The sequence below is a fragment of the Apteryx rowi genome, unplaced genomic scaffold, assembly GCF_003343035.1.
Source record: "Apteryx rowi isolate R43461 unplaced genomic scaffold, aptRow1 scaffold_1069, whole genome shotgun sequence".
NCBI lineage: Eukaryota > Metazoa > Chordata > Aves > Apterygiformes > Apterygidae > Apteryx > Apteryx rowi.
The window spans coordinates 34083-48287 of NW_020447274.1; the positions used below are offsets into that span (position 1 = coordinate 34083).

The following is a 14205-nucleotide window of genomic DNA, read 5'->3' on the forward strand; positions in this document are numbered from 1 at the left end:
ATGACTTCTTTATAGCCAAGCACAGACTATGGTCTTTGTAACCATATTCTCTACTCCTTCCATATCCCTGTATCCATCAACTCAGTGTATTCCAGATTTTTAATCACTTCCCTCAGATCTTTAGCTAATGCATCTAGGTGTGCCTTAATTTACTTACAACTGAAAAGGTCCTGCAGAATACACCAATCAATTTTAGCTCTTAAACTTGCCTTTAAAAGCTTAGAGACATGTAGAAAGTGTTGTCCATGATAGGCTTACTAGCTTTGCCTCCTAAACAGCACAAGAGACAACCTGATTGCACTATGCTTGCTCTGGAAAAAAAAGAGAGGAAATTGTTACGCGTAACAGCAGATTCTAGCGAAAATTATGTATTCATCAATTCCAGAGAGCACTCCCTGCCCAAATGAAAAATACACATAGCAACAAAGTAAGGTATTAATGTCTTAAAAAATTTAAGACACACTCAAACAAAATAAACTTTTATTGAATGCAGTATTAGGCATTCCATTTTGTTTAAGGGAACAGCATTTCTCCCCCTCCCCAAAAGAGATTCCCTTTGATGATTTCTAAAAACTGTATTTCAGATATAGAAATACTTCTCATGTCAAGAAACACCAAACTTCATTTCAGTTCAGTTCATTTTTTTTTCCTGGAGTTATGAAGTGCAACATAAGTCCTTCCAAAAAGATGATAGTTTCCAGTAGGCACTAGAATGAGAAATCTGCAACTTGTGTACAATTGCTGGGTACAACATTATGTTAATTCAGGTTTTATACTTACCCATCTAAAGTTGTTTTTAAACAACTGTATAAAAAGTGGTATTTAAGAATAAAGAAATGAAGCTTAAAGAGCAGCTTGTCACCATTAAAAAAAAAAATCCTAATGGCAACCTGCATATTTATACCATTTCCACAGTATGTCAGCTATCAGAGCCTTAGTCCAATAATTTAAAAGTTTGGATAGGAATGTCTTTTAATTCTGAATGAAGATCATAAGTCATCATGTCCACCAGGTGAAGGCTCAGTTGCTACAGTCTCTATTTCGTCTCCTGTGAAATTAAGTATCATAATTAGAATACAAATAAGAACATGTATTATTAATTACACCGTATATTTTTGACTTTAGAAACTGTTAAAAGCCCAGACCAGCATGTTTATCAGGACCAGGCAAGCAATAAAGCCATACAGAAGAGCTACTTGTACTAGTCTTCTGGTCTAAGTTTATAAAATCTGTATCAGATGCAAACAAGACATTTCAAAAAAGCTGATATAATACTGGCAGTGGAAAAATAAAACCAGCATAGCAATTTCTATTCTAAGCATTTGTTTTCACCTATTCACAATGAAATTCCTGCTTTCCACATCAAAAGCTCACAAGAAATTCTAGTTTTTGAACATGAGAAGCAAGTTTCACTCAGAATTATCTTCTGTAGTGCAAACTGCTCAGCGCAGATATAAAAAACAGCCTTTAAGCAGCAGAACAATTTCATTATGCTGGTAATAGCATTAATCTAGGAAAAAAGTTTAGTTCATTTTGTTTTTATTCTTATAAAATGGCAGGCTACACAAGGGGGGAAAAAAAAAATCCCCAAACAAAACACAAACAACAGTAACTAATCTCCTGAGTATCTGTACAGGAAAACCTAGATAGCTATATTTTTAAATGAATAAGAACAGAGAGTACTGAGAGTAAAGCTCTGAACTGAATGACCTTACAAAATACCTGCACAGTACCTGTGCAGTATTACAACCTACTATTGTGAGATGAAAAAGCAGACTGTAGAGTTTAAGGAAAAATAAACAAGCTAAGAACTAGGAAAAATAAAGTCATAATACTGAGTCTGCCTTGCAGCTATCCTCATACAGCCTTTTTTGCAAAAACAATCCTATCTTTTGCTTTGGAACTGAAAAAACTAAAAAAAAAAACACACACAAACTAGCTGGAAAAACAAAACAGTATCGAACATGATCCTGCCCATAATGTTTCATACATTCAAGATCAGAGTTCAAATTATAAAATTTAACATTAAATTTGAATTTCTTGACTGAAGGTACAGCTCATGGTGTGGTCAAAATAAACAGCTCCCTACCGCTAAAAGATATGTTATCTTCTTTCTCCTTCTTACCATCTACCTTCACATCAACTCTGGCACTTGTGTGATGACAAAATAAATAAATTCAGCTCACTCATCCAGCAAAAAGAATTCTGCTTAGTATTCTGAAATTTCAGTGAGTTGAATCAGCTCATCACACAACCAGGTAAGTCCATAAGACATTATAATTAATAACAAAGAAAAAGGAATGGGGAGGAAGAGGACCTCCTTTTTATGATAGCAACAATCTGCTAATTCACTTTAACCATGTAATGGAGCCAGACATTTAGTGACTTTTAAACACAACCTCAAATTCTGCAAAAAAAAATTAACACAACAGGACAAAATGCATTGTCTTTGAGCAATAAAATAGGTGTGCCAGATTAAGTGGCCTCCACCACAAACCACTTGAGACTGCATCTGTAGGAAGAGGAGAAATTACACATGCTGTTTGTAATATACATATTACAGACAACTAAACCTTTAGAGAGAAATATGCTTCTAGGTCATAAATACAGAAGACTTGAAAAATCTGAAGTTAAAGCCACTTGCCTGTTTTTACAGTTTGAACACATGTTCCATCCTTCTCTTCAAACCCTTCTGAACATACACACTTGTAACTACCTTTAGTATTAACACAGTCTTCATTTTCTCTAATGCATGCCTTTTCTGGAAGGTTACATTCATCTATATCTAGAGATAGAACAGAAGAAGGAAGATTCCACCATTATTGTTTTTTTACTTTTACTCAGCCATATAAAAACAAAATTCTATCCAATCACACAAACAGGATCTCTCCAAGTATTTACAGCACCTCAGTTAATTACCTAGTGGGAACACTGAGGAGCAGAATGCTGCTGCAACAGATTTAATTTCTGTTAAAATAATCTGTTATTATAAACTTGCTTCAGACTGAGTTTCAAACTTATTGAGATAGTACTGTTTTACATGTTTTGTAGGTCCTATGTGAGAAAATGAATTATGTAATTTCATTCCTCTCAAACTACCAAGGATTTCCCATGGTGATATTCTTTTGATGCCATCAAGGTACAACTAAAGAGAAGGGAACCTGTAAATATTGCACCATCATAATCAGTTAACAGGTACTTATCCTCACTACCTTCTATTCTTCTCCTGCAGGGAAACGCCATTTTCACTATTTTTGCTATTATTTCAGTGTTATAATTCACTATTAATTAGTATCTTTTGACTTTGGACATTAACGAATTAACAGAAACACAACAGAATCCCCACTGAAACACTTTATTCCTGTTGCAGCAGGATACAGACTGGATACAGACTCTCACTTCTAAAGAAACACTAAGTAACTGACAGAGATCCATGTATTTGTTTCCTGAACCAGCTATAAAATACTTTGTTTCTTTTCTACCTGTGTTTCACTTTTAAGCCTAGTCATGCATATCAACAACATAAAGAATGCCAACAGAAAGTATTTATTGCTAATACTCATTTTTTTGAATACAGCTGTTGTGGTACTTCCATAGGCTCGAAAACTAAAGCAGACTAATGTGAAAGTGTTCAACACTTCCTCAACTTGGCTATGTAAGAGGAAATTAAATGGTATTCTATAATATACTGTTAAATCCACCAACCTGTACACTTTTCTTCTTCCTTTATGTATCCAGATGCACAGGTCTTACACTTGTCAGAACCTTCCCCTGTGCAACCTACACAGCTAGCATCACACACTAAAGATAAAATAATTTAAGCATAAAAATTCAAATAAATACAAGTTAAAAAAGTATTAGCCTTAAAGCCAGTCAGCTTACCCAAACAAGAAATAACCAGGTAACTTTTCACCTTCCTCAAGCTACTATAGGCCTAAAGCCTCACCCTCCCCACGTCCAGACAGCATTATACTAGATGTCTAGTGTCAAACACTTCTCTAGTGTTATCCCAAGTTAAAAGTTTAAAGTGTATAACAACAGACTAACCTTTTTCTTTCTTAATCTATTTCATCTTGAAAAGCAGGAACAAACCTCCTTCGAAACTTACTATGTAAGAAGTTTATGTGTTAGGGAACTATATACATTTACAGTCCTCTTCAAAATCATGCAAGTTCGCAAGACAGAAAGACATTAGATTATTGGGAAGAGAGGAGGCTTTTCAGTATAAAGAAAAAAAAGAAACAAGAGCCCCCCAAACAGTGTTATTCTGTCAAACAAAATAATGAAGAAAAATGATTTAAGAATCACTACAATGGCTCAAGCTCCTTTTCCAATTTGTACTCAAGATATGTTGTGAGTACAAGTATTTTTCAAAAAATATATGTCTTTAGGTGAGTAAAGTGAAAGTATTGTTCTTTTTCTAGAATACGATTCTAGAAGATAAAATAAACAAGCAGATTAGAAACCTTTGCATGAGAAGGATCCATCTGTATTCAAACAATACTGATCATCTTTGCAAGGAGAATCAGCACACTCATCTATATCTGAAATACAAGAAGTGACAAGTTACCTGAAATAGCGGTCATGATTAAGTAGCTGGATTAATATTTCAGTACTATGCTTCAAGATCCTGTAAGAACTGGCTCACAAAAGCCCTGCATTCAAAGTGATCATTACAATGAGTTTAGGATCAGATGTGTGATATCCTGGACATAAAAGTAACTTAATAACTTATATACTGACTCGTCCAGGTTGGACTTGCAAAAACAAAACAAAATTGTGATCCCCAGAAGCTGTTTTGTGATGACAAAAACAAACATACCAGAAATTCAAGAGATTAAGTTAAATAAATTAAAACTTCCGGAATACCTGCCATCCTTGTCATTCTCAAGTCAGTATTTTGCATGTGTTTTTTATGCTTTTTATACAAACAGCATAACAAATAAGCAGGCAGGTTACTGTTCTGTAATACTTTTGATTTTGCTAATTCTACATTACTAAGCTACGGAACTTTTAAAGTATCAAAAAAAAAAAAAAACAAACAAAGAAAAAAACCACAAATGCACACACATGGTTTAGTTTCCTATTCAAAGGTCAAACTGGAGAAAGCAAAGTTTTGGTTAGGATCAGTCAAGCTGAAAACCAGTTCTACCCAGGTAGCTAAAACAGGCTAAATCTTGTGAGATCAAGGAAAGGGTACAATAGTACTCACAACTAAAAAAATCAGACAAAGAAAGGCTATTTCAGTTATCTTTGCTGTCCATCTCATCTTCTTGCTGTCAACATCATTCCTACTAATTCTTTAATTTAACTTGTACTTGATCAATTGCTGTGATTATTTTGCAAAACAACTGTACAGATGACAATACTGGAGCATTTTAAAAATCTCTTAGCGTCTTACAGTTGCCTAAGCAGGTATCACAGTTGCTGAAATTCAAATCTTAATTCTCATTAGTATTTTTCAAAAGCAGCGATGTTCACACAACTTTTAAGATACTGTTTCTAGACGTTAAAGTATTTTTTTTAGTGGTTTAATTTGACCAATTAAACAGTGCTATAGGATACTTCATCTACTTGTCGTTAAAGAATTTATGACTGGAATGTGTTCCTCTTCCCCCAGTGCAGTCCTGCATTGGGAATATTTTCAGTATTAGGGTTTTCCCTTAAATGTTTCATACATATCATCTCAAACTGATACAAATGCTATTGTAGAAATAAATAACCAGATTAATGGAAGTGCTGCGCTTGATCTTTCCTGGTATAATTTCTCCTCAAAAATTGGAAAAGTTAGTGTGGCTAGTTTTTAGTGAAATGTTTGAACCTTAACAGGGCTGAATATTTATAAACATATAATAATGAAAACAATTGTTTAACTACCAAAAAATATTTACGTAAGTTGACAGGAGTCTTCCAGTAGTTGGAAAAGCAGTTAAAAAACAAACAAAAACAACACACAAGAGTTGGGCGCTCTTTAATATTCAAATAAACAAACACCATATCTTAAAAGAAGCACCCCACTTGGTATTATCTGTAATCCGCTGAACTGAAAACATAAGAAGTGATCAGTTTGCTGCAGGCAACTATAATCACCAGGTGACGGGGGGCGGGGGAGGTACGGGCACAGTGGGAAATAATGTTTGGTCCATATTTAAGCAGTTAAGAAAAAAAGAGAAGCCTACAAATTGCAGAAATCTAAACTGACAGAACACTCTAAATACTGTAAAACTTGATGCAATCTAATCTTATTTATTAGCCACTGCTGTTGCAAATCCTGTTTGAAGTCTAGCAAAGATTACTCACCCACACAAGCTGCTGCTTCATTTTTGATCCAGCCTTCTTTACAGTCTTGGCAGTCCTTATTACTTGATCCGGTACAAGTTTTACAGGCAGCATGGCAGGCTGAGAAAAGAGAAGACTATGAAGAGCTACACTGAGAGACTTCAAAACAAGTTTACATTTACAAATTCTCAGAGAATGTTATTTAGGATTCACTGGAAGCCACCACACTTTACTAGCTTGATCCTCTTATTCACAAGATTATATCTCAACTTTATGGCAATACAATTTACAGAAATGCAGCTCCATCCTACCAAAACCAACCATCCAAACCAAGAACCATACAGTAAGCTTTTTCTCAGGAAGGTGTTTGCAGTGATGAAGTCAAACCTGGCAATTACAGAGGTGTGCACCACTTAGAACAGAGTGTTGTAAAATTCTACTGACTAGATGTGGCAGGTCCAGTTTTGAAATATTTGGAAAGAAGAGATCTTGAGAAAGTAAACTTCACTCCAACTGCATAGTGATGAGACAATAGTTTATAAACACTAGACTCAGCACTATTACCTAATGAATCATGATATTACTTCATTTCCAACTAGCTATAAGACCAATGTGTGAAGTGATACTAAACTTAAGATCCAGGGAAGCATACCAGAAATCCAGCTGACTGGATAAACCTTTTGTTGTAATACAAATGTGTGCGTGTGTATGTGCATGCGTGTGTGTAAATAAGAATTACTACACAGCTAGATGAAAAAACAATGTAGATAATGTTGAGTAACAATTTTATTAGATTATTAGTCATGACTTAGTTACTAATAACCTTATTCAACATGTAAAAACACATGAAAAACCTAGAGCAACTCAATCTGACTCCCCTAAAAAAAGGTAAAAGTTCATTCCTAAGATCTGGTGAAATTACATGTACTTAATGAACCTTACATGTACTTAACTGGAATCTATGTAGTCTACATTACAGATTAGCTGTTTCCACATCCATTTTTCCAATTAAGCATATCTGAGACATGAGGGAAAAAAATGGCTTTAAAAAATACTCCATTAACTTGTGATCAACTTCAGCTCAAGATTTTCCTCATAATACTTTGGCTAAAAAAAAAAAAATAAGCTTTTCTCCCCTACTCCCCCCACCAAATAAATGAAATTCTGCTTAATAAAAATCAAGGGGAGTCTGAAAGGTGACTTACCAAATCCTTGAAATTCCACAACAGTGACTGATTGATATGTTCTTTATGGTTAAAGCTGAGTAATCAAGGACCATTTTCTTTTTTTTGTCCACTTGCCCACTTACAAAGTGTTCCTATTTTTGTTTAGAAAAAGTGAAGACTGAAGACAAGGATCTAAGCACATTACAAGGAGTTTGTTACCTGTACAAACAGAATGAGTCTCATTTTTCAAGGTACTGTAGTAACCATTAGAACAGTCCAAACAAAAATCTCCTGTATATTCCTTGTCACAGCTACATGAGCCGTCTCCATCTCGGGTACCATCACCATCACAGCGGCCGTTTCCATGACAAGGTCTTTCTGACCCACCACGGCAAGCTAAAAAGGATCAAAAACATTTTAAAAGTCAGATGTTAAAGAAAGTAGCTTCCTATTCTCAGCCACAGTCACCTGAAGTCCCTTACTTCACAGACAGTAAAATGTAAAAAGCAGTAGTCACATTAAAACAGGATAGATTTTCCAGAATCTTTTTCCCTTGACCGCAAGCAAAAAAACACAGAACAAGGAATTCTCACTAACATATTAAAGTATAAGAACTCAAAATAATCTCCAGGGAAGTCAAGTTATAAACTTCATCTTGGATAAAGATCATGGCTTGGAATTTTATCTATTTTCCTAGCTTTATGACTGAAGTTGGTATCTTTATTCTGGATTTCTGAGAACGTTTATACAGCAGTTGCAAAAGCTACTAGTGATCATTTGGATCAGTGTCAGGAATTAACACTTCACTTTTAACTGCTAATATAAGATGCCCAGGCTGCTCTCTAAGAGGGTGCAAAATTTTACAAATTTATAAGCTATACAAGCTTCAGTGACCAAAATGCCCTCTTTACCACTCTTACTCATAGACCTTACTTTTCTCCAACTGCCTCCCACCTATTTCTCCCATTCCCTGTTTACCTAATCCTCAACTGTGAATTTGTTCATTTAATCCCCAACAGCATTTTTGCCACTTTATTCTTGAAAAGAGTCAAGGACTGTTGTCTACATAGCTTCTGAAAGGCCACCTGATCACCAGATGTCAGAGACCCTTTCAGCATGGTTCAGGTGTGGATGTGAGCACCATGAGATCACATGGATGCTGCACATACAAGTACACTTGATAGTTTCGTATATTCCTTCATGCCTGGAAGACCTTGTTCAGGCAGGGTGTTCCCAAGGCAGCTACTAAGCAGCAGACAGGCACTTACTACACAGCAGTTGGTGTCTCAAGCAAAGTATTGCACTTTACACATTAGATCATTTGAGGAAAGATTGAGACAAATGGGTAAAAAGCACATTTTTTTCGTTAAAGAAAAATTACCAAGGCAGTCTGGTCCATATGTTCCAGCAGGGCAACAAACTTCTATCATTTCTATGCAAAACCACTTAAACAAGTCAGGATACTTCTTCTTTCTGTATTACAGAAGACATTCATTTATCAATTAAAAAAATAAACATTCTTTGACAGCCATCTCACACATCTGAACTTGCACAATGCAATCCAAAATAGTCTTGAAAATAATAAGAGGGGTTTTTTTTGTTTGTTTGTTTTTAAGAATCATGCAAGACATTTATCGCACGTGACAAAAGATTAGACACCTATGCAATGCATTTTCTGAAATTAAGAAAGGAATCTTATTTCATGAACCAGTTTCTAGAAATCCTCCAACTCTTTTTTTTTTTTACTTTTACCTTCTAAACCATAACACTATTATCAGACTCTACTCATATTTTATAGCTTGTATTTAAATAGAAGATGTGAGATAAGTTACCAGTAAAACCACTTCAGTTTAAAGAGGACTTATTTTTTTTATCTTTAAGGATTACTTCCTTCTCAAGAATGTAGAAGAGAACCCGGGACAAGTATTAACATTTGCTCAAGTTACTGCAGATCTCACTTCTTAACAGTGTGCACATTAAAATTCCTCCTCTTTTTAAACATGAATCAAGTAATACTTCAGAAGGACTTTTTTATATTAAGAAGTTAAAAGTCATGTGCTACTCTGTATAACAAGAATATGCTCCAAATTAACAGTAATATCAGTAAATATTTTTTAAGCAAGCATGAAGACTACAGTTCTGAATGATAATTCAAAGGGCTAAGTCCCATGGTATAAATAGAGAGCAAAATCCCAGCAACTTTATCAAAAGGAAAGCTCTACTGAAGATTCAGAAATTTAGTAGCGTCTGACAGTAGTTATGTCTTCAGCAACTCCCACGACAGGTGCTTTTTTCGGCTTCTTAGACTATTACATCCGGCTGTACCAACTCCAAGGCTCAGGCCCCGAAAAGTGAATTCAAGTACAGTACCACTTACTTAGAATGTAAAAACTTGCCACGGGGGGGGAGGGGGGGGAGGGATATCTAAAGTACCCATGGCAAACTGTCTTTGGAAATTACAATAATAAATATCATTCATTTTTTGGTAAGTGCAAGGACAGAAGGCAAAGTTAATCAATTGCACTCAAAGGTCTATCAAATAGGCAAACTTTCAAAAAAGACACTATTAACAAATACATTTTATGAATGAGTTTGCTGACATTTTAGATCTTCTTGGTCAAATTCTCTAGTTTAAGGCAAATTTCTTTCAGTTCTACAAAGTTAAGAAAGCTTCAGGAAAATGAAAATGAACTAGATTTTACTCTGGCTTGTATATCTCACATTTGCTTCAATTTGCATGTTAATGTACACTCAATTCCTGTACAGTCAGGTAACAAAATCAGCTATGAGGCGATCATTAAGGACCAAAAGGGTTAGCAAAAATCCTTAACCAGTGATGAAATGGTATAATGGCAGTTTATCCTATCAAATTCTGGCTGAGTGGCAGTGCTGGCAGTCTAAGGAAGTAAGGAATATTTAGAATAAACGTGATTTGGAGTCAAGAAAAGAAATTTATGTGCTACAATGCCATCCTCGCACTAATATTTTTATAGTGGTACATAAAAAGCTCATTTATAGTGGAAATCATGGGACAGATTGGAAGGCAGATAGGGGCAGCTGCTACACTATCATCCTCAAGGGATCTAACTCTGAGACTTACTAGTATCCAGTTTTGGGGGGTTTTTTTTGATTGCCAGGAGGACAAAATAATGTTTTAGGGTGGAAAAAAAGATACAAGAAACAAGAAGTCCCCTACAATTTAACGGCAAAGGAAGAGAGAAAAATGGGATCAAAATAATAAAATCCAGAGTTTTCCAGTGTTAGTTTGCCTCAATACCCCACTGGTAAATGGAGAGGCAGTAGGAGATAGCCTATGAGAGACAAGATTGGATGTTTTGGTGCAACACTTCAGGAAATGAAAATAAGTGAGTTAAGTGCAACTTTAAGTGTAAGTGCAAATAAGTGCAACGGCACTTTAGAAGTTAGTCTGAACCCAACAGTACCCAATGGCAACTCTTGAAGCGTAACAAAGAATGTCCCATACAGAGCTGGATTGGCTAAGAGCAGGGAAAAAAAGCAGTAGATGAGCCTCTCTACAATGAGAATTTTCAGTTCCCCAAACTGCAGTGTGGGATCCCCAACACAGGCCATCCAATATCACTGCCTGGCTGACAGAATCAAACATTCCTTCCATATATAGCAAAAAAAAGCCTGGGGACTGGAAAAATCTTGGTCCAGCATATTATTCACTCAAGGTAAGAAAAAAAAGCACTCATTTATTGATTATATAATCTTAGAATTAAAGAACAAGTATCAATCATTTTGAGCAAACAAAATACTCCAGAAAACTTTCTTTTTCATCCCAAATCTATTTAGATGCTCTCCCCACTTCCTGCTGTTGTACAGCTGGACACTACTTTCATTCATGGGTGAAAATTTTGATTTGGAGCATGCAGTACAAAGTAAGCTCATAATGATTCTTCAAATTTGTACATCTATCTGTACGTCACAACTGTAAAGAGAACAAAGTGAACTTCTAATTATATACTTTCCAGCTCTGTGCTACAACTAACATATGCTTATTGATCAGACACAGGATTTAACATTAACAGTGCATCCTCTTAGATATTTGTCCACACGGACCTCCACAAAAAACCTGTTACTTACAGTTTGAACCACCACTTCTCTATATGTTCTTCATGCTCTTCTACCATGTTGTTGCATTCAAAGTTGCTGCTGTCACATAGATTCTCTATGATCTCTACTAGACGGATTTCACTAAGAGCAGGGCAGGGGAAAGTCATAAGTTTAATTTTAAAATAGTATGCAACACCATTTTAGATACAATAAGAGAAGCTAAACCTCAGCCTAGACTACTTTATCAGTTTATGGTGTGTTCTGAAACAGTTCCAAGACAAAATAAATACAAGAATAAAAAATTAGTTAACATTATTTCAACTAAAAAGATTAGAAGGATCACTACAAAAACCACTCTAGCTTGTCTGTATTTCTTATTACATTTGCAGATTATAGGTTTATTAGTTTTTATCTTTCCAGCAAATTTGAAGTGCGGTATTTTTCCCAAGTTCAACAGTAAATGTCAGGTATTAGCAATACAAGCCCACGAAGCTGACAGTAACTGAAGTCTGGAAGTCCCACACTTGTATCTCAGTGATCAAACTAAGATTAAAAACTGAATTTGAAACTTGGGAGAAAGATGCCAGATCACTTTACTTAGTAATCAAACATATATACAAAAGACTACAGAAATCTGCGCTTTTTCTAGTTATCTGTTTGAAAACCAAAAGAGTGCAGACTTTAGGCAGCAGTTACCGATTTATTTCTAAAATAACAAGTATGGCAGTACTCCACAACTAAATCCTTTACAACAATAACTTAGTTATACTCTAAAGATCATTATTTTTGGACTTAAATAGCTTAAACAGAAAAAACCCTACTATGACCAATGACAACATTAACTTTTATTGCTGTCAGAAATGAGCCAGACCATTAATAAGGACTTTCAGTCTTTACTCTAAACTGCAAATACTGTGTAATATGCTATATTTTAGTAAGAATTTAGGATTCAGACATATGAACCTTTAGCTGGTTCAGTTTTAAGTTCCAGACAGACTGTGCTGTAAAATTACAGACAGTGAACATTAAAGCACAGCCGAACCAAAAGCACTGAGGCAGCTTACCTGGATTCATACTTCGATAGGGTCTTCTCTTCCCAAGCAGTGTTTCCACCACCAAAATTCTTTTTAGCGGTATCTGTTAATCCCTGACAAATGAAAGTACCAAAAGAATCCAAGTAGAACACAGTGTTTATTTCTAACCAAAACTAAGAGCAGTAGTAAATAGTTAAATGAAAAAATTTAAAAGTGCCTTGCAGAAACTTCAGTAGAGCTCTGAAGCTGCTAATCAAATTGCTATATGAAAAAAGGCAACTGACAACGTGAGAAGTGAGAAAGGACAGGTCATAGCAATACACCATGCTTCACTTTTCATAATATTGAAGAAAAGACTTCACGAGAATTTTCGTTTACATCAAAAAGCATACAGGTGTCAAGATCTATACCTCTCTCTCAGAAACTTCACACACACGTTGAATTGGCCTTCTACTTCATTCTTATCTTCATTGTTAACCACATAACAGGTCAACTTAACTAAACCAAACTACAACAGGGCAATTCAGGTAAACTTCCCTGAGTTACATACAATACTTATCAAATCATACTTCATGAAAATTTCAGAAATTAAACTGATTTAGCAAGCCTACAACACTGAACATAGATACCAAAGGTTTTAAGTATTTGTGATCTCTGTGGCTACAGAGGCCCCCTTGCTGCATATATTGAATTTACTCTGCCTCACTGTCACAAGTAACAGTACACACACTTTTCAGGGGATGGTGTTTTCCATCAACAAGTCACACAAAATCTACATGCTAGAAGAAACGTAGCAAGTTTACCTTTTTGAATTAAATCGCCAAAACAAGCTTTGTTGGCAGCGCATAAGGAGTTTATTAGGCTACCTACTACCTCAAGGACTGAAACTGTTACTTAAGAGGAAAGAAAAATGCTGCCACATATTGATCTGACTTCAGATGGACGCCTGTCGCGGAAAGGACTATCCAGCGGGGCGCTGCGAGGGACCGGGGGGCTTTACCCGTCACGCTGTGAAAGCCGGGAAGCGCCGGAGCTGGCGGCGCCTCCGCTCTCCCTGGCAGACCCAGGCCCAGCCCCCCCTTTCCAGCCGCTCCGCACCCGCCGCTGCCGAGGCCGCGCGAGCCGCTGCGGGCGGCAGCGAGCCCGCACCGGCCCGGAGCCCAGCACCGGCCGCCCGCGGGGCTCCGCCTCGGAGCGGCAGGTGCGGAGCGGCCTGCGCAGCCCCCCCCGCCTCAGGCGTCCCGGGGCCCCGCAGCGAGGCCCCCGCGGGACCCTCCCGGCCCCGGCGCCCACCTGGTTGAACCTGTCCACGATGCCCCGGCAGGTGGAGCACGCCAGGCGGCGGCGCTCGCCGGCGCCCAGGGCGGGCGGCAGCAGCAGGGCAGCGCACAGCGCCAGCGCCACGGCCAGCGGCGCTCGGCCGGGGCGAGGCGCGGGCCAGCGCCGCATAGCGAGGGGAAGGGGGCAGGGAGCCCCCGGGAGGAGGGGCAGGGCCACCCCCGGCCGAGGCGCCAGGTTGCGGCGCCGAGCCGAGCCCGCCTCAGCAACGGCGGCGCCGGCTGCGTAAGCAGCGCGCTTCCCCGGCTGCGTAAGCAGCGCGCTTCCCCGGCTTCGTCCCGCCCCAGCCCCGTAGCAACCAGACGGGCGTC

General features: G+C 37.5%; 1 protein-coding gene across 1 annotated transcript; it reads right to left on the reverse strand.

Annotated features, from left to right (window-relative positions):
• Positions 1-463: 463 nt before the first annotated feature.
• Positions 464-14186, reverse strand: CRELD2 (cysteine rich with EGF like domains 2). Its single transcript, XM_026070118.1, has 10 exons — positions 13850-14186; positions 12587-12669; positions 11553-11663; positions 8827-8918; positions 7665-7841; positions 6301-6399; positions 4467-4544; positions 3706-3801; positions 2645-2785; positions 464-1048 (listed from the first exon to the last, which is right to left on the reverse strand). Exons 1-10 carry the CDS (start codon positions 14003-14005, stop codon positions 990-992), a joined length of 1092 nt encoding a protein of 363 aa, XP_025925903.1. The 5' UTR covers positions 14006-14186; the 3' UTR covers positions 464-989.
• Positions 14187-14205: the final 19 nt, after the last annotated feature.